Source organism: Melospiza georgiana, chromosome 5 (genome assembly GCF_028018845.1).
Source record: "Melospiza georgiana isolate bMelGeo1 chromosome 5, bMelGeo1.pri, whole genome shotgun sequence".
NCBI classification, from domain to species: Eukaryota; Metazoa; Chordata; class Aves; order Passeriformes; family Passerellidae; genus Melospiza; species Melospiza georgiana.
This window is the reverse complement of record NC_080434.1, coordinates 19,086,370-19,112,669: the sequence shown is the minus strand read 5'-3', so window position 1 is coordinate 19,112,669 and position 26,300 is coordinate 19,086,370. Positions and strand designations below refer to the sequence as shown.

The 26,300-nt window shown below is 43.4% G+C and overlaps 1 protein-coding gene across 1 annotated transcript in view; it reads left to right on the top strand.

Moving 5' to 3' along the window:
- Nucleotides 1-16,525, top strand: part of ELOVL6 (ELOVL fatty acid elongase 6) — a 78,812-nt gene extending 62,287 nt beyond the window's left edge. Inside the window, exons 3-4 of the mRNA XM_058024414.1 lie at nt 8,247-8,398; nt 10,307-16,525. Coding sequence (XP_057880397.1) covers nt 8,247-8,398; nt 10,307-10,731 — 577 coding nt within the window. The 3' untranslated portion in view covers nt 10,732-16,525. The remainder of the gene's footprint in view (nt 1-8,246; nt 8,399-10,306) is intronic.
- The last annotated feature ends 9,775 nt before the right edge of the window (nt 16,526-26,300 follow it).

Sequence of the window (26,300 nt, the reverse complement as noted above, 5' to 3'; positions counted from 1 at the left end):
CTAACCTTGGCATTGCTTGAAAGCACTTTGGAAATGTTGAAAGACAATGAAACAATAGCCTAATTACATTAATTTTGTTTGCCGTTTCTTACAAAATAACAGTTGGGCTGAGTTCAGCAGCTGTGATTTGAACAAGTGTCTGTCTAGGATATCTACGTAACTCACTGTTAAGAAGTCCTATCTTTTCAATGCTTATAAATAAAGCATTATAGTTATAAAACACCTCAAAAATATTACATTTAGAATTAAGAGTGACCAAATCCATACTCAGTACCATTATTTTCAAACTTTTTTGTTAAGTACCATATCTCTGTGTATCCTTTATGGACCAAGAGACTGATTAATTAATTTGGAAAGTTAAACACTATCCCACAAACCTAGCAAAATATTTTTAATAACTAGGCACAGACTTACAAAGCTGGTTCTTCTAGTCAGTTATTAGTACAAATTAATATTTCGTATAGGCTGCCCTTGTGTCACATTGACCTTTTAGCATGTTGGGTGCCAGATCCTTTTCTAGGCTGTCCTTTGTGTGTTTTGAGGACTCATTATTTTGCAGTGACTTAACAACAGATCTCATTAACTCTGTGAAATCAAAATAAGAGCCATTAATGCCACGTAGGTCACTAAGTGGAACAACAGTCAAATGATAGTTTTTGCTCATTGGTCACATTTAATTTCTGCTTAATGATCGACTTTTCACCATACAAATATCATGATTTTGCAATCAAAGGTAAGTCTAAAGAAACCATGTATTTTCTACACCAGTTTAAATACAGGAACATCCAGGACTTATAGCAGTTCATGGAACTTATGTGACTTTACAAAATTTACACTTATGTGTAAATTTTTTTGAATACCATCAAGACAAACTAAGACAGGAGTCACATCTGAGATTTAGGTGGTCTGACAACCTGTTCGTGACACTATATATTAAGATTTTTGTGGGCATAATTAAATCATTCTCTCTTTTAGAAGATTTGTTCCATATATTTTTATTTTTTTTTTTAGTACTGCACCATCACATATTGCACATTGTCCAGTGAAGTTGATGCTGCTCCTCCCTTCCCCCTGCAGAGCTGGCCAGATGTGGACAAATATGTCCATCAGTGGAAAAAAGTCACAATGAGACTTAAGAAGTGGTCATTTTAGAAAAAAAGGAAGTGGAAGAACAGCTACAATGAATCCTAACCAATCCACAAACACCCAAGAGCAGCTTGAGTATCAGAAATAAGATCAAAACAATTGCTAATTCTGATGAGTTGTGTTGCCCCTTTGCCATGTTCCTGCACACGACAATCCCCCAGAAAGTGGGGGCCACAGAACCCACATTCTCAGTGATACCTGTAAACATGTGCCCATGGACACAAAAGTTTAAGGAAACTTAATTGGCCAGGAAACATACTTCTCACTTGTCCTTTGCTTCAGTACACTGGAAGGTTGGTGTGTGACCCAGTTTTTCACCATCCCTTATCAATGCAGGAAGGAATGCTCTCTCTGTCGGACAGACTCTTAAGGAGCCTACTCTTGTGGTCTTAATTCATTTCCCAGCCTTAAAAGAGGCTGGCACATCTGCCCACAAAAGTTTTTGGAACAATAATCTTTGAATAAGCACCCAGGCACCAGTAAAAGTCAGTAGGGTGTTGGTCCATAAGTCTGGTCAGCTCAAACCAGACCGCAGTGTGTCCTTTCCTCATTTGTCATTACCCAGATAAACACTTTAACCTGGACATTCCCTTTTGGTGTTGCTCAGCTTTAAAAAGAAGCTAGTCTCTCTATAGCCACATCCTGGGAGAACTGAAAAAAATGCAGTTCCTTTTTTTTTTTATTTTGCAGATGATGAGGACAGACTCCCATGAGCATTCTGATTTAACTGCTAAAATTTTGTTTGACTGCCTTCTCTTTTTGCTATTAAGGTTAGCACTTTTACAGAGTACTCTGCTCCTAGGGGACCTGAAACTACCACAAAATACAAAGACAGATTTTAGATTAGGAGCAGGCCAGTGGTTCATTAAATCTTCCATCTTTCCCACTGGGCTGATAGTATAATCACCACAGCAATAGCAATACAGCAAGCACACTGTGATCTGACTACCTCACCTGTCTACACAGGTAATAGTTTAGGTTTATCTTTCTACAATACAGCTGTAAATATATATTAGTATGTGGTTGCCATACAAATGCACATTCCCAGAACTGCCCTGTTTGCTAGGTAGGAACTGTCATCATCTCCTTCCTCCCTGGAATAGGCCATTTCTCAACACTGGTCTGCCAACTTTATCTCTAGTCACCTAGGAAAAATAATACAAAACTTGGAAAAAACCCTTTCCTCTGCTGGTTGGCAAGTGCCCCCTTCAATGCCAGCATCCTCTAGAGGTGCCCCAGTGTCTACTGAGTCAGCCAAAACTACTGTTATTTCTCACATGGCCAGAGCAGGGTCTTATGGGAGACCAAGAGAAATCTCCTACAAAAAGCTTAATTTCCAGCAACAAAATCTGTCAGTTTCTTAAGAAGTCTGTCACCTAACCCTGTCTGCTGTGTTATTTTTGTGGTGAACATCTTTGATGGGCTGGTACTGTGAGACTGCGGAATAAGTGAGTGATTGGAAAGAAGCTCATCCTTACCAGGTGGAGAAGAAAAACTATGAATACTTCCAGAGAACTGCAAAACAAACCTACCACTCATGTTGAAAATGCAAACTTATTTTTAGGAATAAGTTAAAAGCACAGCAAGTGAACGACTGAATGACGTGAGGTGTTCTTTGACATGGAGATGCACCAACCTTGTATATGGTGCTTGGTAATACCAGGAGTTCCTGAGTTTCTTTACTCTTTTGGCTACTGTCCCGTTGGGGACTTGAGCAGTGTTTGATGAAGCTGCATTCTTTTCAGAGAGTTGTTTCTGATACATGCTTCCTCCCTGCATTTTTCCAGCATTGGTTCATAGCTTGTGTGTGTTCTGTTGCTTGGCTAAGCACAGAAGGACTCTGCTCCCCCTTTGTACAGATACTGCTGTCTCCAGGTGTGCTCTCAGGACTGTCTTGCTGCTTGGAACTGACAGACTGAGGGGTTGCTGTGCTTCCAACACTCCTGTGCCAAAGCAGTGCTACTGCTTCCTCTTTCCTGAGGACTGTGGGATTTAAATCAGAAGGGCACAGAAAGGCCATTTTATTACGTTATAACTCCTCAGCAACAGAAGGGAAGGTTGGAATGACTGCCAAGGCACTGCTGCTGACCAGAACAGTAAGGTGAACATGGTTTGATTTGTCATGAAGGAAGGTGTGGGAAGCTCCACACTCTTCACTTGCTGCCCTTTAGATGTTGCAGAGTTCTTCCTCTGTAAATATTTCACATGCTAAAATAAAAGAAAAAAAGAGCGTCAACAGGAAACTAAAGAACCTGCTTCCCTGCTCTTCTTGCTGTTATGGTACAAGCAGGCTGCAGTCAGTGTGGTTGTCTCAGCTGCTTTCCCAGGACACTGTCTGCCCGATGGGGCTTCCACAAAGGAGGATGTTGTGCTTTTTGCCATAGCCTTGTGCTTCCAGGGCACAGAGTTACCTGCCAGAACTCCTGTGAGTCACCATGTAAGCGGGTTGGGGCAGAATTAATATTTTTTCTCTTTTCAAACTGGTCCTCAGGCTGGGAGCTGGAGCTGGACCTGTGGGAGCTCTGGCTGGCTGGCTGGCTGGCTCACTGCTGGACTAGCCCAGCACACCCACAGCACACTGCAGGCAAAAACACCTCAGAGACTGGTTGAACCAGCTAGGCACTGTATATACAGTTTGCATGTTTTGTTTGGTTAAGCTTTTTTAAAGCCAGAGCAGAGACTTTCCACTCTGTGATTGCCCTTTAGGACATGTTGCTATATTCTGTGCTGCACTTCCAAAGTTTTTATTTGGAAGTCACGTTCCCTGCTCAGTTCTGCAGTGTTGAGCCTAGAGTGGAGTGTCCAGAAGTGTCAGGAGCCAAGTGCAGCAATGGATCTCCATAGAAAGCAGTCCTAGCAAAAATGTGCAGTGACCTCCACTGTGAGGAGGAGCTGAGCCTGCTGCAGTGCCATCTGGGGTTGGACTGAAGGCTTGAGGTACCTGCTACTCACGTGGGCTTTTGACAAAAACATACTTCACTCCCTACTGGCAGGTAGGATGGAGACAGCAGAAAGTAGCAATAGGCTTCATACAATAACACCTGCATTGTCTACCCACCTCTCCAACCAGCTCTCGAGCCCTTCTTAATTCTGCACATAACCCATGCATGGGATGTGTTTTGAGGCCCTCTGAGTACTGGATTTCTGTGGCCAGGTTTTGGTAGCAGGAGGACCATTCCTCATCCCTCTCCTCCCCTCGCCACTGGGGAAGAAGAGGTAGAGAATTCGAGAGTAAAGCTAAACCCAGGAGGAAGAGAAGGCGGGGGATGTTTTTAAGATTTAGCTTTTATTTCTCATTATGCTATCCTGTTTTGATTGGTGATAAAGGAATTTCCCCAAGATGACTCTGTTTTGCCCCTGATGGTAACCAGCTAAATGATCTCTCTGTGCCTTTATCTCAGCCCAGGAACCTTTTGATATATTTTCTCTCCCCTGTCCAGTCGTGGAGGGGATTGATAGAGCAGCTTTAGTGGGCACCTGGCATGCAGCCAGGGTCAACCCACCAACCCCTGTGTGAAAACAAGTTTGAGATGGTAAAATATTTGTTTGTATTTTACTCATGGACATATGTTGATAATACTATGGAGAGTAAAATATCTATTGGGCATTTTTTAACTTACTAGAGAAGTCACTGCCTGAAGGGAGGAGAATGTAGGGCACTCTGAGCCTGAGTACATAAGAAAGCTGCATTAGATGATGCAGTTTCTGATCAGTCTCTCTAGCTGTAATTGTACAGACTGTAATTGTACAGTAATTCACTGCTACCTTATTTTGAAAATCCCTGCAGATGATTCCCACCAGACAGACTGCTTTGGTAAGCAGTTCATTTCAGTACCTCACAAAAGCTACAGCAGAGAGCAGGGCAAGGACAGGATGTAGCAGAAGTGATTTACTGAGTAAGCAGTGTCATCACTCTGCTGCACATCATGTCTTTGCAAGATAGAAATTTGTTGGTTGATTTTACCTTACAGAACAAACAAGATTAAGTGGCAGGGGCACAGAAAGCAGGCTTATTTCTCTGGCTCCAAGACACATTTGCAGGCATGCATTAGATCTTTTTCCGTCTCAAGTGGCAGATACTTGTTGGCAAGGCAGTGTTTTGGCATGCAGCGCTTCTCAAAAGCTTCTACCTGCTCATACTGTCTATTTTGGTAATTGAATCAGTTACTTGGAGTTTGCTTCCTTCCTTTGCATAAAGCCTTCCTTGGTGAATTATGTGAAAATGTAACTTGGTTTCTGTTGAGAAAAAAAAATACAGATTAGTTTGACTCACACTGTGTAGAGCTGTAATTGGGGTCACTTCTAGAGTCATGGAACTAAAGGATGCCACCATCCTGAGGAATTGTGGAAAAGTGTGTGAGTGTGTGTGTGTGTGTGTGTGTGTGTGAGTGTGTGTGTGTGTGTGTGTGTGCTCCAAGGAGAGCTCCGCAGTAGCTGCTAAATGGAAAGACAAGCAGAATTACATCAATATAATCTCAAAGACAGAAAAGGGACACTGTAATGCCCCCCAGGCAGAGACTCTGTGTCTCTGTTACCAGTCTGAGTTAGATCCCTGGGTGTCCCTACCAAATCACAGTTAGATCATTGTTTGCCTGCTGCTCCAACAAGTGTTCTTCTCATTTGCATTTGTGTTCACAGCACAGAATTTTCTTTAGTAGCAAACAATTTTTTAGAAAAGCAATAAAGCTTCTTTATAGAGAAAGACATATTGCTTGCAGCTATTTGATTTCATTATTTAAAATTTCCTTTTCTCCCCCCATTTTAATGTCAGCACTGAGATACTTGCTAATGGGAGAAACCAGTGTATCATCAGGTATTCTGCCTGATCTTCCTCCACCCAGTTTTGCAACCACCCAAAACATAGGAGCAGGCAGCAGCATGCCCTGGCTAGCCTGAGGAGTTCACTGCCTCAGGAAGTGATCAGATCACATCTCTGTCCGGATCTCCTGTCTTCTTCTGGGAGTGAGAAATGCGGTTCCTGAGAAAAAGAGAAAAAAAAAAAAGGCATATTTTAAACACCAAAGAGAAGACACAGAATGAGTTGCACCTCATTTCATAACTCCTCCTGCAGGTTTTGGCACTCTGCTGAGTTTAAATAACCGATGCCTGAAAGACGTGAGAAAAGTGTGCTGAGAGAACATTTCTGAGTGGAAACCACCCTGCATGGAGAGAGGATGCACTGTGAGCTGTGTGGATGCTCAGAGCTCTGCACTGTCCCCTCTGCATGCAGGGGTGGGTGATCATGGGAGGCTGCAGTGGCTCTCTTGCCTAAGCCTGGGAATGTGTGCATTGCTTTGGGCAATGCTAGTGGGAAACCCAGACTCAGCTATACTTCTTCAGTGCGCCTGGAAACCACAGCAGGGTGGTTTTTTACTTGCACATAGCACAAGAGGACTCATCTGGCAGCAGACCCAATGAGCAAATACCACAGTGCAAATAGCAGATAATAATAGTAGCTTTGTAAGTGCTCACAGTTGTCTGAATTTCCTGATGGTGCAGTGAAACCTCAGGCATCAGAAGGTAATGGTGCAGGAGCCAGTATGCAGCATACCTCTGTGGGTATGACCTGGCTGTAGAGCCCCATCTGTGATGCCACTGACAGCCCAAAGAGCAGCAGGCACTGTGGCCCTCCACTGGGCTGCAGATTCCATGCAGTGGACAGGGGAGAGCAAGCTGCATTGTTCCTTAGCAGCAGGGAAATTTGACTGGGTGTAGCAATGCTGCGGATTTGGAAATCTGAATACTCTGTGCAGATTATATATAAGTTAGGTAGCCGTTTTAATGTGCAGTAGGCTTGCTAGAACCATCTAGTCTGACCAAGAAGCATAAAAACTGCCATCAAACTCAGCTTTTGAGGCTGCCTTGATGATTGTAAAACAGTAGTTTTTTACAGAATACTGACTTCACAAGACAAGGGCAAGTAACAAAGAATTTACAGCTTCAGAGGAACTGTTCCTTCTTTCACACAATTTGCATAAATGGTAGCTTGCATTACCCACATGTGTTTACACAGCAGTTTTAGGTGGCTTGTTTTGCCTGCTGCCATGTAATGACAGTGAGGCACAGTGGGAACCAGGTTAGGTCAAGGTCAGAAAGAAGTTAGAGGGGAAATAAGATGGAGCTGGGTAGAGGGATGAGAACGTATGATGTAGGCATAAAGTAAGATATACTCAACCCCTAAATAGATTGAGTCTGTCTTTGCTCTATTTCTTTTTGAAAGCTGCTTCCTTCACCCAGTATTCATCACAACTTACATGGGGCCACCAAGCTACAGTAGTAGACAATGGGCAGGCATGTTCTTGCCATAAAACAATGAGACAAAACTCCTTCTGCAGAGCTCCTTGCTGGTGAGACAGAAGCCTTTGTTCCTGATATGAGCTGGATGTCAACCTATCCCCTCTGTAATTGCAGTAATTAATACTGTTACAAATCTGTTGAAGTTTCTCATTTACAGAACACTGTTATCTTGCATCTCACTTTGATAAGGTGAAGGTGCATCTGCTGTTTACAGCTTGATTTAACTACCTGTTTCCGCTGTTAGCAATGACCTGTTCAGGGATGAAGTCAAGCATGTGCACCAAAACACTGGCTCTGACTGAGATTCCTCATCAAAATCTGTGTGCCTAGGTGTTGCTGTGCTCAGAGCTCCTGTGGATGTAACAAATACAGGGAAGGATGAGAGGAAACTCGGAGGAAACCAGAAGAGTGAATTGGTCCTGATTATATTGCTAATAAACATTTTATCAACCCATTTCTTGTAGTTTCCCAGCCATCAGCATCAAAACTCTACATGTTGTTTTGAGCTGAAATAGAATGTTTCCCTGCTCCTGAAAGCTGAAGGATCATTCCTGTGGTAATGAAATAAAAAACACTGATGTTAGCATTCCAGACTTGCACCAGGAGATGTGGCTGCGGTCCAGTTTACAGGTCTGAGTTCAGAGTAACTTCCTAGAAGCCAGCAGAGCTTCTTCAACTTTCAAGCTGTCTCAAACTTATTATTTCAGCACAGTTATGCCTTTTCCTCATAATGGTTTGAAGTGATGGCATTGTGATTTCAAATGTCCACTGACCTTTCCTGATTTTCTCTTTTTGTTTTAAAGTATATTCGGTGCTGTTCGAACTGGTGCTTACATGCTGTACATTTTGATGACCAAAGGCCTGAAACAGTCAGTGTGTGACCAGAGTTTTTACATTGGACCTGTCAGCAAATTCTGGGCATATGCATTTGTGCTAAGCAAAGCACCTGAACTAGGTGAGTACCCTTTTTCTTTCTCTCATATGCATTTGTGTATTTTTAGAGAAGAAACATCCATGCAGACAGCTCAAGAAGGGTCTCATCACTGTCAAAATCCCATTTAAGCCTCAGAAAAACTGAGTAAACATAACCAAGCCCAAGCTACCTGCTTTAGCCCAGGAATAAACTGCAGTGATTGTACACAGCAGGGCAGTCGAGAAGTAAAAGCAATCTGGTCCATACCTTTTCCTGAGCTACTTGCAGGCAAATGGGAGTGGCATAATTGGCAGTCACACACCCTGTGGCTACACAAGTGGAGGGTGGGCTAGAGCAACTGTGTCAGCAAGAAGCTTTGAGTCAGGCTCTGCCTCCGTTCTGCAGTTTTTATTCTTTAATACACACCTAGGTGTACAATTATGAGCAGTAAGGTGCTTCCTCTCTAAACTATGAAAGCTGTGGCTGCCTGCTTCCTCCAAGTAGAAATCAATTTCCCATAATATCCCTAGCTTTTCCAGTCTTGATTTTTGTAAACTTATATCTCTCCAGCAGTTTCTTGACAAGGGTACTTACGATATCCATGTGAAAGCCATCTTGAAAGTCAGGCTTCATGTGTTCTCATCCATGGCTTATTAGTGTAAGAAAGGATTGTTTTAATGGAAAGGAGCAGCCCTCCAACTTTCATTTCAGGGGATGTCCTTATTAAGCTCCAAAGGACAGCAGCTCTCACCATGTTCAGGTGTACAGCAAAAATGAGACTTTACCTTTCAGCAGGTAATTTAATTCAGCAAATTAAAGAGGACAGCAATTCATCAGCATTAAAACTAGAATGAGACAGACACCAGTTGCCTTGCTGTGTCAGAATCCCTGGGTTTCATGCTGCTTAAATTGCTGCAAACCCACAGAAATTTAGTTGTTAAAAATGGGGAACATCAGCTAGAACTGCACAGCAACAATAAATTGAACATATGATTACTTATTAAAATATGAGTCAACATCATGCAGTTAATGAAGTGAACAGTGTTATGGTTTATTGCAGACCTTGAGAAGACAGTGCAGTTTTGCTTCCATCCATGACTAATATTCAGGACTTAGATTTCCTGGGATATTTACATACCAAACTAAGTCCCGGGTTCAAATCTCAGGGATCCTTTTGGAAACACTGTGTGTTTCCACTGTGTGTTTCCACTGTGTAATAGTGGAAAACAAGTAGCATACATATATATCCATAAATCTAATTGAGATGCTCATTGCAATATGAGAAGCAGACAGAAGAAAAAAAAGCAAGCAAGATGAATGATACTAACTTTTATACAATAGTAAGATTGATTTGCAGAAAAGGAATGTTTCAACATAACCCACATTTCTTCCTGGAAGCATCTCTTTCAGTATGGTAAGTTGCATATGCAACAGCTTTTTTGTGTATTACCTCAAAAGGCTCTACCAATTTTAACTAGGTTCAGTTTGCACTTAGACATTTGAGCCAGAGGACAGTGTGCTGCTTCCTCTAGGTTTTCTGCTCTCTGTCAAGCTGCATTTCTCTTCCAGTCACAGTACATAATAGGCAGTCTCACAGTAAGAGACGATACACCTACATCCACCTACCTCACCCCAGACTTTTGTGGATAATGTTTGCAGCAAAAGGCTACCAAGAACACTCACAGAGTTTTCAGATGGGGCTATCCATACAGGAAAATGTCAATGCATTGGTTTGCTAAAGATTGCATAGGGATTAGGAGCCAAACTGGCTCTCAGACAGGCTTTCAGATCTAGAGCTGAGGTGGTTTTCATGCTCTAAAGTAGTGTATACTCCAGCAGCAGCAAAGGCAAGAGAGCACTGCGTTAATTATGGAATTGTTTGATATGTTTCTCATTTCCTCCCCCCCCCTTTTTTTTTTGTTTTGTGTGTGTGTTTTGCTTTCACTACAGGTGATACAATATTCATTATTCTTAGGAAGCAGAAGCTCATCTTCTTGCACTGGTACCATCACATTACAGTGTTACTTTACTCTTGGTACTCGTACAAGGACATGGTGGCTGGCGGGGGCTGGTTCATGACCATGAACTACGGGGTGCACGCCGTCATGTACTCCTACTATGCCTTGCGGGCCGCCGGCTTCAGGGTCTCGCGCAAGTTCGCCATGTTCATCACCCTGTCGCAGATCACTCAGATGTTGATCGGTTGCGTGATCAATTACCTGGTCTTCTCCTGGATGCAGCATGGCCAGTGCCATTCCCACGTGCAGAACATCATCTGGTCCTCTCTCATGTACCTCAGCTACTTTGTGCTCTTCTGCCATTTTTTCTTTGAAGCCTATATCGGCAAAACCAGAAAAGAAAGGAAGGTTGACTAGAGGTAGAAACGAGAAGCCATAGCTCAGGGTCATCAAGAAAAAAACAAAATTATAAGAAAAAAAAAAAGGCACAAGGAAACACATATATGTATGGTGCAGCTAAAACTTGGCAGCTTAGGGAAAGTTAGCTTGGTTTAACCCAGTAAGTTTATGATCCTATCATGGTGAGGACTCACTGAATTCTACTCTATCTCAAAGGACTGCTGATGAAAGACAACTTCCTTCTTGTACCTCTCTGCTCTAGAAAAGAAGGAGAAAAGAAGAGAAAATTCAAGAAAAAGAAAGAAAAGAAGAGAGAAGAAAGGAGAAATGGAATAATGTTAAGGGGGGAGTAAAAAGTACATTAAATAAGCAGTGTGTTTCCCCAAGGTGGAGGAGAGACTTCTATTTAGAAAAAGAAAAAAGGTTTCTAAATCCTTTCTAATAATTTCTCTGCATTAAACAACAACAACAACAAAAAAAGCAGAGGTGACAAAAAAATCTGTCTATAATAACAACAAGATTGCAGAATTAAATTTTTTTCCATAGAAGGTTAATACCTTCAGCCAAAATGAAGCCCAAAAAGATGTTTCCTGCATGGAAACTGGCTGAACTCCACACTGTGGTTATGTATGGAAAAGAGAAGAGATTGATTTCTCTGCTATGTACTCTGCCAGGAGAGCAGATCTGGGATACAGAGTGACCTCCCTCAGAAGGTGGAAAGGAGCAGTATTTTTACAAGAGTTTAATGTGAAAAGATGCACTGTTGCAATACATATCTCAGAGAGTGCATTTCCAAGTGCATTTTTCAGTTAAAGGCAAGGAATTTCTGCAGCAGGATAAGTCATAGAGGGTTAAATCAATCAATATTTGCTAAATTACCAGGGGCTAATAGCGGAGGGATGTTCAGAAAGGAGAGGGAGACAACTCCCCTCACGTGATTTTTAGGAATTATCCATTGCTCTTAATTTAGCCTGCAGCAACACCGGATTAAACGGGGGAAATTGGGAGAAATCGCAGTTAGCGAGAAGAGAGTGATTTATCTGCCCACTGTTTTCAGAACAGAGCCCTGTGGTACAATCTGGATTCTGTGTTTTTGCAGACACAAGGATGCCTGCCTGAGTCGGGAGAGGTGGCAGGACTGTGTGACATTGGGTATCACTGTGCTTCTGCATCTGCCTCCTGGGCAGTGCAAAGATGTTCAAAGTGCCCTCCTCTGGTCATGTGGAGATACTACTACAAAACATACCTGGAACAGGTTTTTCTTGAGATTTGTGTAGGAAAAAAATTAGTCTAAATGAAGTAATTTTGCTGCAACAGCTTGACTCTAAAGTCCAGAGAGAGTGATCTTTCATTAAATAAATATATCTCTGCAGAATCTGTACTGTAACATCAGACTGACCGCTTAAGAAGACACTCTTCTCTGAAGTCAGCTACAGATGTAAACAGAAATGTATTTCACTCTGAACCTTAGAGAGTTAGTTGAGAACAGCCATATTCTTTCAAAGACAAGTAGATTGCATTATCTGTGATATTCCAGTCCTTACAAAGCCAAATAAAATGTGTAAAAGTTCCTAGTATTTCAAAGACGCAAGTATGTAAACTTGATGTTAAATGTGTTAATGTAGTATTCTAAATTGTAACAGCTAGGTAGTTTAACTAAACAATTAGAAGAACTAGATCAACAAAATAGGGACTGCTGTTCTGCATAGAATATACACACACCTATAACTACACCCATATACACATTCTGTGAATTGTCAACAAGAAAAAACAGCCCAGTGGCAGAGAATCACATTTCCTGGCTAATGCAAAAGATTGTCATTATCTTTCTTGCTTTAATTTGAGATTGTACAGTACAAAGGGGTTTCTTTAATTATTATTTTTAGCTTTAATTGTGCTGTCATTCATGAAACAGAGCTGCTTTAGTATCCTGTTAAGAGATGACAAGGGCTTTCGGTGTCTCATTATATACAAAAGAAAAACAAATAAAATTACATTCCATATTATGTGAATGGTCTTACAAATCAAAGGCCTTTTCAGGCTCAAATTGTAATTATAAAAAGCAGAAAATGAGTTTACATTTGTGTTATTTAAGTTATTGATGTGCTGACATTATTTTATGGTACAAACCATCGCAAAATGTGATATGCAGTAATGAAGCTATGATACTCATTAATAGGACTACTGTATACGTGGAAATATTAGACAAAACCAATTAAATGTGTAAAGCATTTTGTTATACAGCTTGGGAGTAGATAATTATAACGCTAAATAAGCCTTTTTCCTCATGTTTAATTTTGCCCTGGCTAAAAAGCAGGTTAAGAAGACCAGTAAAGAGTGGAAAAGGCAAAATTAAAGTTAACTGCAATTAGCTGATAAAGTGTTAGTAGGAGCCCACCATTGTGCCATTTAGAGCCTCAGTCCCATGTGTCTTAAGTCTCTCAGACAGAGCAAGAGGGGCTGGAAGTGGTCCAGTGTCTGGAGCTGAAGCTGGAGCAGACCTCTTGGACTCTCTGAAGTCAGTGGAGGCTTTGCTGTGCTTTGAACAGAGCCAGTGTGCCTGACTGCCTTTATCTGAGCAGAGGGGAAGGAGCCCTGCATATCTCCTGCAAATTTGAGGCTTATGGCTCATGACTGAAAACCTTTATTGATGGCAAGTGACATCACAGCCTGGCAAGGACTTGCTGCCCAACTTTAACACAGGCATGAAACAGGGTGGGTTGCAAACAGCAATCACCCCTCTTTCATACTCTGTTTTCCTTAATTGCATAGGATTAAACCCCCATATTTCTAGGTCCTGGATGGCAATGCTGGCAATGCCAACACTGATTTCAGCAGAGCAAGAAATTCACCTGCTCTTTCCCCATCTCCCAAAGCCCTCATGGGTGCCTCTGCACCGTTCCCATGCCCAGTGCCCTCCCAGACAAGGCTGGCTGTGGGGGAGGCAGCTGCCCTGCTGCAGCTTCTCTGCTGCCTGGGAAGCAGCTCCAGTGCAGTCACCAGCCCGAGTGACCTCCTCAGCAGGCAGTGCAGATGCACCCCTGGTGTGCAGGGGAAGCTGAGCACCAAATGCAGGGGGCATGCTGGCAGGTGACTGGGCTGCAGACAAGGACACTTGTAGGGATGTGGCAGCAGGATCAGACATGTAAGGTACTGTGACAAATTAGGGAGCATTTGTTGTCACACTGGGAGCTGGCTGTGACACTGCCATTTGCTTCAGGAAATTAGAACATCACACACACATTTACAAGGTCCTATGGCCCTACTGTACCAGCAGGCTTTTCCTCTGAGGTTTTCCACTGGAGCCAAATGGTCTAACTGCCATTAAAGAATTTGACAAAAATACAAAATACAGCTGACACTGTTTTTCTTACTTTTCTTCCCCTGAAACATACATGCATCATATTTAGACATCACATTTAATCCACTTGCAAATTCTTAAACACTGAGCTTGTCATGTAATGACACCACAACAGTACTCCTGCTGTTCCAACCTTTGAGCCACAAGATACAAACAGAGCTAATTGGGTCCTACTTATTTCCCCTGGCTTGGGTCTTGGAGTCATATTTTCAGATTTTTCTGTCCAGTACCAGAACTCTTTTTTTCCCTAGTTATTTTAAAGAAATCTGTCATTCTGTTGTGTTCACACATGCCACGGGGAACTCAGACTTTATATAAATTTACCAAGGATTATAGGACCTGTGACAGCTGTGAGACATGCTAGAAATACTGTTATGGGATCCACTGTTAAAGTCAGGAAAGTTCCACTGTTGATGAGGTCACTCTACCAGGGTCAAAGTCTGTGTTTTATGTTTTGATGCATTAATGCAATGTACTGAAATAAAACCAGAAAGGTCAGTATGGATTTATGCTTAGGCAGCTGCCAGCAGAATTTGGCTCTTCCTTAAAACTACTTCTGTGTAGTGAACACTTTAAGGAAAATATTTTAAACTAGTTAGTGAAAGAACAAAAACTTGGATAATTCTGCAGCCTCCTTAAACCATGCCTGTGATGAGAAGGAAACCCCTGGTTCTTACAGATCTTTTGTAACTCAGTCACAGATGATTTATGTCTGGGCTCACTGATGACACCCAACTAGGAGCAGCTGGCTCCAAAAGAGACCTCTCACCAGCATCTCACAGTAAAATGATTTGGGTTTTTTGCAAGATAAGGGCCAAAGTGTGCAAAAGGAGTCAGGCAGGGTAGCAGGAATGAAATATTGCACACAAGTTGCAGGAGAGACACGGAGGGAGGTCTATTCCATATCCCAGGACAAAGTATTTCCAGGGTGAGCACTCACTCCCTTCCAAGATGAGGAAAGGCAGTGTGGAAGGAGGGTGGGCTGCACAGTGCCAAGTGCTCAGGATGGGGTGGCTGGTGGAATGAAGCTTCCATGTAGGGGTCCCTCCTGCAGAAGTTAATTAGGCAGTTGCTCCCTGAGTGCCAAGGTGGGTCTGTGGATTTGTTTGGAGGAACATCCATGGTTTGATAACTTGTTCAAGTCCTGGGTGTACTTTATTTTTTCATCTGAAAGTAAAAACTTGGGACATTTTAGTTGAAAACAATGGTACCTTAGGATTCAGGCAACATTCAGGTGATTTCAGGCAACAGAGCACAAGAAACCAATTATTGTGACCATGAAATAGCAGCCTTTGTAAGCAGTGCCAGATGCAATGCAGTGGTGCTGTAATATCTCTAGGAGTTGTAGCCTGTTGTCTACTTCAGAACCGGAAGCAGAAGTACAGCATCTTTGTATAGGAACCATAAACACAGACATAAAGTAATGAAGATGGCTTTGATCAAGGAAGAAATCCATATTTCAGACCATACTGCATAAGTTCAGGACTTGTTCCAATGCCTGCTTAAAGTGAGATTGTTGGTGAGATGTCCAATGACTTTGGGTAGCTTTGCTTCAGCCCACTGGAGCCCAGTTGCAGAGGGTGATGTAAGACCTAAATTCCCTTTTTGCTTAGTGGTGATATGAACCCTCTGGGGCATTACTCAGCTCTGACGTGGGTCTTCAGTCATATTTTCCAGCCCAGCATCAATGAGCCTTCTACAAGGGAAGATTTGTAACTCAGAATTATCAGTGGGTTTCCACGGCTTTATTTCAATACATTTTCCATTCCATTTATTTTATTAAAAGCAAGCGAAAGGACAAGTCCCTGATCCTGCTATCATGAACGCTCCCTTGCAGGCAGTGCACATACACAGGCTTTTGCTTACAGGGGTAAAGGCAGGACCAGGGTCTTGTTACTGACTTAATTTCTAGCAGAGCAAACACCACAGGGTAGGATTTGATTTCTTAAATTGAATCAACTGTACCAACACAAATAAGATTGGATCTGCACATTAACTTGACAGCTAAGGGTAACCAGGGCCCTCCCCAGGACATCATAATGTAAAATGCTGCATGAAGAGAGGTTAGAGTGTATTTCCCAATGGGTATAAAATAATACTTCCCTGAAACAGTGACCTTCCTGAGAAATCTCCCTTCTGTCCAGTCCTGGACAGCTTCAAACAGGCCTGTCTGCTGAAAAAATGCAGCTCTGATTGACTTATCTGCTTTCTCAAAAGGGCCACTACATGCTTTAGGCTTTTTGGAGCCTTAAAGCTCAAGCTAGATTTATATTCAGAAAAAGAAAAACAACCTTAATATGTGTACAATAACTAGAAGAGAATAGTATGATAAATATCTTTATTTTACCATTTTCAAATGGCTATTTCATTACATAAAAGGAAGTTTTTATTTTTATTTTTGGGGGTATATTGATATTCCAAATAAATTTTAACTTTTGGTTCAAAATAAAATCTGTCTCTGTGTCTTATTAATGTGTAACATCCATTTTTTCTCTCAGTTTGCACCAAGTCCATTTGTTGAATAAGAGAAGTCATTTTCCTGATATGAGACTACAGCATGACTACTGTGTCACTTCCCAGCAGATCCCTCCCAAGTTCATATTTTTGTGCACCCCGCAGAAGCATCACTTGTTTTTTTTTCTTTTTGTGTGCATCACATGCACCTGTGTGATGAGAGTGCATATCATACAGGTGCTTAAATGTCCTGACTGTACACACCTACATTTTGGGAATCCTAATCTTTGCATCTGTGGTAAGGAACAGAATCCCTGTCCACCATCTGTGCAGGGAGATCATGAGAGCAGAGCAGCTCTTGCCACTGAGCCCTGGCAGCCCTGTGCTGTTGTACCCATGGCACTGGCTGCTCTGCAGAGGCTCTCACCAGCCGTTCTCTGGACAATCCTGTGTCTGTTGTTCCCTGAACATCCCAGTTACCCATCCCTGCCAGCAGCATGGCTTGGGCAGACAGGCACCCCTGCTGAGTGATGGACACAGCCAGCCCTGCTCTGCGCAGCAAGAGCAGTTCATGGCTGGTTTTGCTCCTGCTCTTTTGGAGTTAAGCTAAAGCAGGCTGTAGAGGAAAAGCTTTGTTGCCCTATATACACAATTCAGTGGAGTGACTTGGCATCTGGCATCTACTGCAGGACTAACCAAAATCTGAGGCAAGATCCAAAGCGAAAAATGTTTGGGCTGCATCATCACCCTGCTGAACCCTCACCACTCCCCGCTGCCTTCCAGCCCCACAGCAGCTTTCTGAGCAAAGACAGCAGAGGCTGGAGGCACTGGGAGGAGGGTAAAGGAGTGGGAAGTCCACAGTAGGGACACATGGGGATATGAGAGACCCTGGTGACCTTCCTGAGGACTGGCTTGGGAATTAGCCCAAGGAGCAGTCTGAAAATGAAACAGCAAGAAGAGGGAATTGCACATATGGACTGGGAAGTGCTGCCTACCATCTTCAGTATTATCATAGGGAGAGTGAAAGAGCAAATAATGTAGCAAAGCAGAAGGGGGTTTACAAGGTAGGCGCAGCTCAATAACTGTTCAATAACCAAGCAGAAAAAAAAAACCCCATTATGTGGGCAGTATAGGATTGCTTCAGGCTTATGGCAAAAACTGCATTTTCTTTCCTCCAGTTCTCTATGCTTCTGACAAGTACCTGTGACACTGTCTATGCCCCCAAGCACAAAAGTCAGCTCTTCTTTCTAGATTCTTCTGTCAAGCTGCAGTAAGCTTGTGCTTGGAAGTCCCCAGCAGAATTAGTCATCCTGGCATCCCACTAAACATGGGCTGCTATTTACCCAGAAAGATGAAATCAGGATGAAAGGAATTGTGTTGTGCTTGTCCTTCAGCACTGAGTGGACATGCAGGCATCCATCACCACGAGGCTCTAGCAGTGCTCTGTTTATTGCCATCGCAGCAAGAAGAAACATTTTCCTAAGCTGAGCACATGCAGGAGCCCAGCCACAGTGGAGGGGAGCTGTGGAGCTGTAGCTGATGCTCTCCTGGCAGCTTGTGCAGGGAGTAGAGCACAGCCCCACCTTGATCCGTGCTCTGTCCCTCCTGCACAGCGAGTGCCTCGGAGACAAAGCTGAAGCACCTCACAGAGTTCACATTAAGTCCATGCAAGCAGACACAGATTCTGCAGTGATGTTGGACTTGGCCGAGAAGTTTCTTGAGTCTTTGCCACATTGCTTAATGTCAAAATGCTGAATAAACTTTCTTCATCCATTCTCCTCCAAGTAGCTTGGTGACCTCTGTGCTCCCTCAGAGTGATGTGCCCACAAAATCCCTGCCAGAAACCCCCACATAAACACCTTCAGCTGTCCCTGCTCTGCCACCTTCCTGCCCTTTGGAGGCCTGAGAACTTGTCAGGCAGCAAACCCTCACTGCTGCTCTGTCAGAAGCTCACCAGAGAAGGCTTAAAAGGGGTTATTTATAATGACTTTTACAGTGATGGAGGTGATGGAGCAGGCTCTGTTGCCTAAATTATCGACCTGGGGGAGACAAGTGAAGCCAACTGAATTCTACTAGGGGCGCAGTGCTCTGTCTTGCCTCTCATCTACACTGCTCTTCACATTTCCTCTCTGTTTCACCAAGCCCGAGGTCCTGCTGCTTCAAGGAAGTTGAGTCTGTCTGTTCAACCCAGGCTAAAATCCATTGCTTTGTGCAACAGAGGACGACTTTTCTGTCCACCTGCTCCAGTCCTCATCCCACTGTTGCCAGCTGCAGTTTGCAATTCAATGCTCAAATCCTTTCTGCTGCTGTGCTCACTGTAATTTTTCATATTCTTCATGCATCACATCTCAGCTGCTGCCCCCCAGCACGGCTGGCACCTCCACAGGGCAGGGGATGAAGAAAATCTAACCACAGAAATGGCAGGAGGTGACATTACAAGAAGGGAAACAGTAATAGAAAATACCAGTTTCTGAGCATTAGAATAATTTGCTTTTGCTGAAAGGACCTTAAAGGTCACATGTAAAGGATTTTTTTTGGTCAGTATTTTTTCCTTTAAAATTTTTCTGGAAGTGCCAGGGATCTGAGGTTTGTCCAATGCAATGCTGGCACTTGGATACAAATGCTGCCACTAGAACTGCTAACAGCATTTAAACCCTTTTTCCTTAGTGTTTGTTAGACAGACAGCAAAATACAGTTAACAAAGACTTTGCTGTTCACCTCTTCTGCTTTCTCACTACAGCTTTTCTTTCAACATGGCTTTATCCATATAAGATAAGCTTAGTCCACAGAGGCTGGTGGGCATTAAGGTTATCTGTCTGTAGGACAGGTAAGATCATGGCTATTTGGGGCTGTACTGTCTGTTTGGGAATGTTTTTTCTGTTGTGTAATGGAGTCTTTGTCTAGGGAGATAAAAGCTGTTCAGGACTGTTGTCACCTGAGAGTGGTAACACTCATCACTTATGCATTTCATGATGGCAGCTCTGTACCATTTCAGTATTTAATCCACAGCTATTGATGTCCGTAGAGATTTAGGCTGGAAGGATGTTAAATCTCTTAAGCATATCTCATCAAACTGTTGCCTCAGGTGGAGTTTTGCAAGCCCCAAGCAGAGATGAACTCCTTTGTCCCACGTGGCAATCAGTGTGATGCAGCCATGGGGCTTGACCCCACACACCAAAGCTGGAGGGGGCATCTGCAGGTGAGCTGGGCCTGGCATCCTGCAGCTGTGAGAAATGCCCACCCTGAGGTGTCCCTGGCCCTGTCTGTGGGCAGTGAGTCTCCACAGAGGGGTGCCAGTGCTCCTAGGGAGCTTGGAGAAGGTTTAGTCAGCCTTGGACCACGGGCTGACCACAAGACACAGTCTGTGGGCTAATCTTGCTGGGGTTTCTGCCCCTCAGCTTGCCCCAGGCAGCTGCTGGTTCAGGCTGGCAGCAGAGGACCTTGGCAGGGCCATGCAGAGTGCCTGGAGCTCGGAGATGCAGTTTGGGGATGTGTGGCTGTTTATGAAAGTCATACAAGGATAGCGCTATTAACTTCACAGGGCTAATTTAAATCAGAAAAGCACAAAACATACAGGAAACTTGGCTTCTGGAAAACATCTGCTGCTTTTAGCTGATGGAACATTCAAGAGAAAACTGGGAAAAATCTCAAAGACTCCAGCTTAAGGTTTTGGTCTTATCTGAGGTCCCCTGTGAGCTTCCACCCTGCTTTTGCAGCCAGCCCTGTCAGTACAAAGCCATCCAATGTAGTACACTATGTGGGCCAGGAGAAAAATTTGCATGAGTTAAAGAGTTTTAAGTATGAACTACATCCAGGGAACAAAATTTCAGAGTATCTGCTCCTATGCAATATATGTCTCTTTGAGAGAACACCTTTGAGCTGCTATTTTCCCTGCTTTATCCCAGACTCATTTGAAGTGAATCAGGACACCTGTTCCTTCAAGCAAGAGAAGAACACAAGAAATGAGATGTGGCAGCTGGCCAGGACCATTGCATGCATGTATAATGTTGGTGGCTTGTGTGGATCTGCATCCAGAGGCTGGGAACACCTGGCTTGCTCAGTGTGAGGAAACCATGCAGAAATCCCAAACAGGCAGCTCCCATGGGTTTACACAGCCTGGGCACCGGGTTCCTCTCTCCCATGCAGCTGGGAGCACTTTGGACCTCCATTCACTAAATTGCCCATCCCTGGTGCCCTGGGAGGTGGTGAGCAGCATGCAGCAGCACTCTGGAACTCAGGGCTGCTCACTTCTTGCACTGCCTTGACAAAATATTGTTTACTCCCTGCTCTGCCACCCCAAGGTGTAGCTTCAGTCTGTGCATAAGGCAAAGGGCTTTTCCCTGAGCAAAAGAAGTTATTAATTTCTAGCAGGGAAGGAGGTAGCTGCTGCAGCTTTAAGGCTGTGTGCTTTCCTGGAGAGCAGCAGAAATGCCACTGGCAGGTCCTGCATGCTGCCAATGGGACTGGTATGGGCTCCAGGCCACCACCCAAAATGGCATGGCTCAGAGAGAGCAAGCTTGGCAAGGCAGCACTGCATGGGAGCCTCAGGAACAATGACATCTCTGTCTTCTAATATCATACAGCACCACAGGGAGGATTCAGTGAAGGAGCCGGCAAAAACTGGACAACAAAAAAGGCTCCTTTCCCTTTCACCTCCCTCAGCAGAGTAATGCTAATGAACTTGAGGGTCTTGGGTTGGAAAATAAAAGCACTTAATTTCTACAAAATTAACTTCAGATGCAAAACAGAAAGGAAAAGCTGCTGGTATTTGCAAGAGGACAAACTGGATGTCATCATTACCCAGCCAGACTTCCCCAAGCCTGTCTTTTATATAACTGAGATACTGCACACCTGACCAAAAGCCTCTGCCTCAGCTTGGCACTCCAGGACATGCTGAGATGTCTCTGGTCCATCAGCGCAGCCAGAGCCACCTGCTGGCCCCTGAGCCCCAGAGAGGCTGAGCAGCCCCCGAGCTGGGCTCTCTGCCTGCCCAGGGCTGGTGGATGTGCACCGCTCCTCGGCAGGGAGAGCTTTCCGCTCTTTTAAAGAGGTGAACTTCAACCATGTACAGCTTCAGTAACTCCAAACTGTACAAGTGTCTCTTGAAAATTCAATTGCTCTCAACTGTGTAGAGTCTTTTTTATATTCTTTCTTTCTTTTTTTTTGTTTTGTTTTTCTTTCTCAACCTCCTTTGTGGACAATAGTGGCAATAAGAGGAACCAGGAGCTAACTTTGCTGCTCAAATTCTGTAGAACTCTAGAAAACTCATCAAAAGTATGTGTGCATTTATATATATAAAATACCAATATTTTAACTGCAAAGATCTCATAGGTGAATATTTGATGTATAGAACTTCCTGGAGTCATTTTCTTAAAAGGCAGCAACTGATTTTTTTTCTTAAAATCAGGAGATTTTTTAAAGAACATAAAACTTTCATTATGAATAACAGCTCACTCCCATGCAAACTTTGAACTTGCAGTGTTACAAGCAGTGCTGTGCAATGGCAACCAACTATAAAGCAAGTTTAGAGAATACAGTTTTGTTCCTGATTCTGCCTTCAAAAAGGACTTGTATAACTCCATGTGAAGCATGCACTTGCCAGTCCTTCATGAATTCATTCTTCAGTGGGAAAGTTCTGAGCAGTCAAAACCCCACAGTGCTGGTCACTGCCTGCAGAGTGAAAAGTGTATATCAGACACCAACAAGTTGGTAATTCTGCAGCTGACAATTTTTAATTTTGAAATTAAGCAATAATGCTTAAAGGAAATTGTTTTTTACTTGTACTGATAAGCTTAATCCTTCAGTATGGCAGACACTCTGGGTTTAAGATCTGTAATGTATTTTTGTGGACCTATTTTTTTGTAAATTCCTACCTGCTGTAATTCTACTCAGGGCTGCCTGTTCCTGAGTCATCCCCTTCTGAGTTGGAGTGAAGCACACAGGTCACCTCTGGCTTTGTGTCCCTGCTCTGAGCAAATTCTTCTCCTTGTGCAGCTCCTCTCTAATACACTGGCAAGACTAAAAGAGAGAAAAGAGGAGGGAAAGGACATGAATTATTTTTCCAGAATGATGCCTGGTGAAAGAGTCACTTTAAGTCACCACATGTCTGAGGAGACACTCACAGCCACTGTTGCTACCAATGCCAGGACTGCCAAAAGCTCAGGATGGCTGGGCACTTGGGTCCTCTCTGCTGCAAGAGTTAGAAAATGTGAGTCTCAGGCATGTCCCCAAACAAACCACAGAAATGGAAGCACTAAGAATGACAACAAGGACAGACTTTGCACATGCAGCAGCCCACAGAGATGTGACTGTGGTATTGTGATATACTGAACCTGTTCATTTACCAAACTCTCCATTTATGATTATTTCTATCCCTTGCTTAATGATTGTCTGCTTGGTGAGATGCCTGTAAGTGCTTGTGGCTGGTTGGTTGTGAACCTGCTGTCAGCCACAATATGTTTGTTGATAAGTTCTTTTCTTTCTATTTCTCCCCCTGATAACATTGGGCTTAACTGCAACTCTCAACATCGATGGGCCTGTTTTGTACTGAACCCAATCTTTACCCTCTCAATCAGTGTAAATTACACAGGTAAAACTTCTATTTTTAAATTTTTATTAAGATGGCCTGGATAAGACAGACACTATCTGGGTAAGGCAGTAGTAGTCATTATACATGTCTCAAGAATTTAAGCTACTTATTTAACTTCCTCAAAGTTCTTGTCAGGTCTACAGGATATTTCTTTGTTTCATCATTTGTTACTCTTTTTTTTTGGCATGCTCCAATTAGATGCCTTTCTCTGGTTCCAAAAAGTAAGATAATATTATCCACCACCTTTCAAAATCCTTTACAAGAGCAGCAAACGTGAAACTTCCAGAAAAGAAACTTGCTTGCTATTTGGTTGAGCTGTTCCATAGCAATAGTCATAAATTGTGCAAGAGGAATACAAATAGTTCTTCTTGCACTCACAAAGACTATTTATGCTGTTGAGCAATATATACCTTACAGGGATTACAGCTCTGTAGAGGGTGGAATAGCTAGAATAAAAAAATTCTAAATAAATCTAAAATAAAAACTATAGACCTTCAACTTTAGAAAGTAGCATTCAGTAAAGAATGACTCATCAGTTCTTTCTTTATGTCCACATTTACAGCTTGAGCTGAATACTGCTATAATTAAATGAGAAAGCTTCCAAAACAAACATAAAGAAAGATCCAGACAAACACATGTTTATATTTTAGCTGAAGCTAATCTCCTCATTGGTCATGTCAATGGTAGAGTGGGAGCCAGTGTTTTCCTTAAAAATAGATATTTCACCAGCAGGACTGTCATGAATTCTATGCCTTTGGGTAATTATTGCAGCAGGACCCTTGAACCTTGAAAACATTTTCAAAGACACAAAATTAAAATCTTGATGTCATAATTAGAGGGCAGGGGATTTGTGTGACCTTCTGTCTAGGCATGAACCATCTTTTAACAAAGTTCTCAGCACTCTTTACTCATGTTTCACGTGGATACAAATGCCCTCACTTAGCCTGACAGCTCTCCATTTGGAGAAGAGTTAGAAGATGTGCACAAAAATGCCTCAAAGAACCTCTCCTGACTGATGAGAGGCTGTGCTGCTGTTCCCAGTCTCTGCTCTGCAGTACAAAACTACCATAGATGATGCACTGTCCATCTGCAGAGCCTCTTCTGCTCTGCCTTTCCTGTTTCTTCCAGCCCTCCCAAAGATGGGATTTGAGGGTCAGAGGCACTGTGTCTGTTGCAATCTGCCTGTTCCCATGCTTAGCCAAGAGGGCAGTGGGTGCTGTGATCCTACATTTGCATTGCACCTGGCTGGCCAGTGACTGCTGCTCTTCACAAGTGCCTTCTCTCCAGAGATGGTATTCTAAGGGATGAGGGATTATTTACCTTCCTTCTACCAGCTGGACCTGGAAAAAATAAAAGACTTTTTTTTACCTTAAAAATTTCTGGAATCTGCCATATCAGGAAAAATACTTCCCAGCTTTCATCACAAGCTCAGAGCCTAAGCTAGTAGGTTTTCAACTTTCTCAGCTTGAACTTTACAAGAAGCTGACTTTTGTTCTTGTGGTAACTCTTCTTCTCCCTCCTCTGGCACCAGGATTTAAAGGAAACTTAGAAAAAAATTATCTTTGTTTAAAATTCAAGGAAAAATTGTCTCTACTGCTGCCTGGAACAAATTTTATTCCCATGAAGGAAGCCATCAAGTAGCTCCTGGGGTTTCCTTGCCAAAAGAGAGCGTGACTGGGTGATCAGCTAACCAGAGGGGTGACAGATCTGTAGACAAAGGACTCACTTCAAACACAAAGTGTGTGGAAGAAGTTGGCCTCCAAGATTTTTTTTTCCCTCCGTTGCTTTCCAACTGAGAAACACCATGCCCTTCCCAGCTTCAGCTTCCTTTTTGGCACACAGCATGAAGGTGAAAGCTCTGTGCCAGCCTTCCATCACCTGCTGGCAGCACACGGATTGTGCTGACCTGGATGAGCAGGTCAACACGAGTGTGTGCCTGGGTGCACTGCCTGCAAGCAGAGCCTGTGCCTTCCAGTCCCTGGGCAGGGAGGGCAGGAGCAGCAGCATCGGGGCTCCTCACAGCTGTGAGTGGCTGTGGGCTGGAATAGCAGCCCTTGCTTTGATCAGCCAAGTACTTTGTCTCCCTAAAAATACATTTTGCTACTGAACTCCAGGCTAAGAGCAGAGAGCACCAACCCTAAAATCACAGTGTGGCTGGGCTTTTGCTGCTGCAGCCCAGGAGGAGAGGGAGGGAGTGCCCCAGCTGGGCCCTGGAGGTAGTGACTGTGGAGGATCAGGAGCCAGGGTGTGCAGACAGAGGGAAATGGAGTGGCTTGGGCAGTTCAGCTGCAAGGGGAGTCAGCAAGCCCCTGCAGAAGCCTCTGGAGTAGGCATCAAATGGGCTTTAGTTTGCCTGCCCTGATTTAATTTCTTACTCTGTCTCATCATACTCAGTCACAAGATGGAGGAAAGAAGACTTCCTCAGGATCTGGAAAGGGATTGTCCTGTGTTTGCATTTGTACAAACTTTCAAGTAGGTGAAAGGATTTTCATGTGAAAAGACAGAAAATGGAAGAAAATATGGATACTCCTGGGAGCACAACAGGGAAGAAGGAATGGTTTGTCTCTTATGCTCCTTTTCTTCCTTCACATGTAAGCCTACCTGAGGTTTTCTGGATAGAATCTGAAGGAAAGGAAAAGAAACAAGTTTCCACCAGGACTGGGTTTTGATGAAGCTGTCCTGTGAGGGTGTGGGTGAGATGTGATTCTGAGCACGTGTCTACTGTGCAGCCATGGCTCTCTGTGACCCAAAGCTCACTGAAAGGCATGTGCAAAACTGGGAGAGAAAGTGACTGGCGGGGTACCTGACTGCTTAATGCTGCATAGCTTCCAGGGGAAAATACCTGTTTGACAACCCTCTCAGTCACTCTAATAAGGGGATAACCTCCCATTCCCAAAAACTCCTGCTTTCTAAACAAGAGAGCTGAGATCAGGCAGGAGCTAGGAAGAGTCTGCAAATGAGCGAATAACAAATATCTGTGACAAGACATGTATCATGGGAAGAAAGTGAATGTCTCTGGGGCTTTCTTTAATCATCCACATGGGAAGCCCTCAAGAGGAGCTCAGGGGACATTTCAAGAGAGAAGGAATCTTTGTTTTACTCTGCCATGGAAATTAAAAATGAAAACTAGTGGTGATGCACGCTGCAGTTCTGGACTCGTGCCTTGCCCAGCCTGGTGGCCAC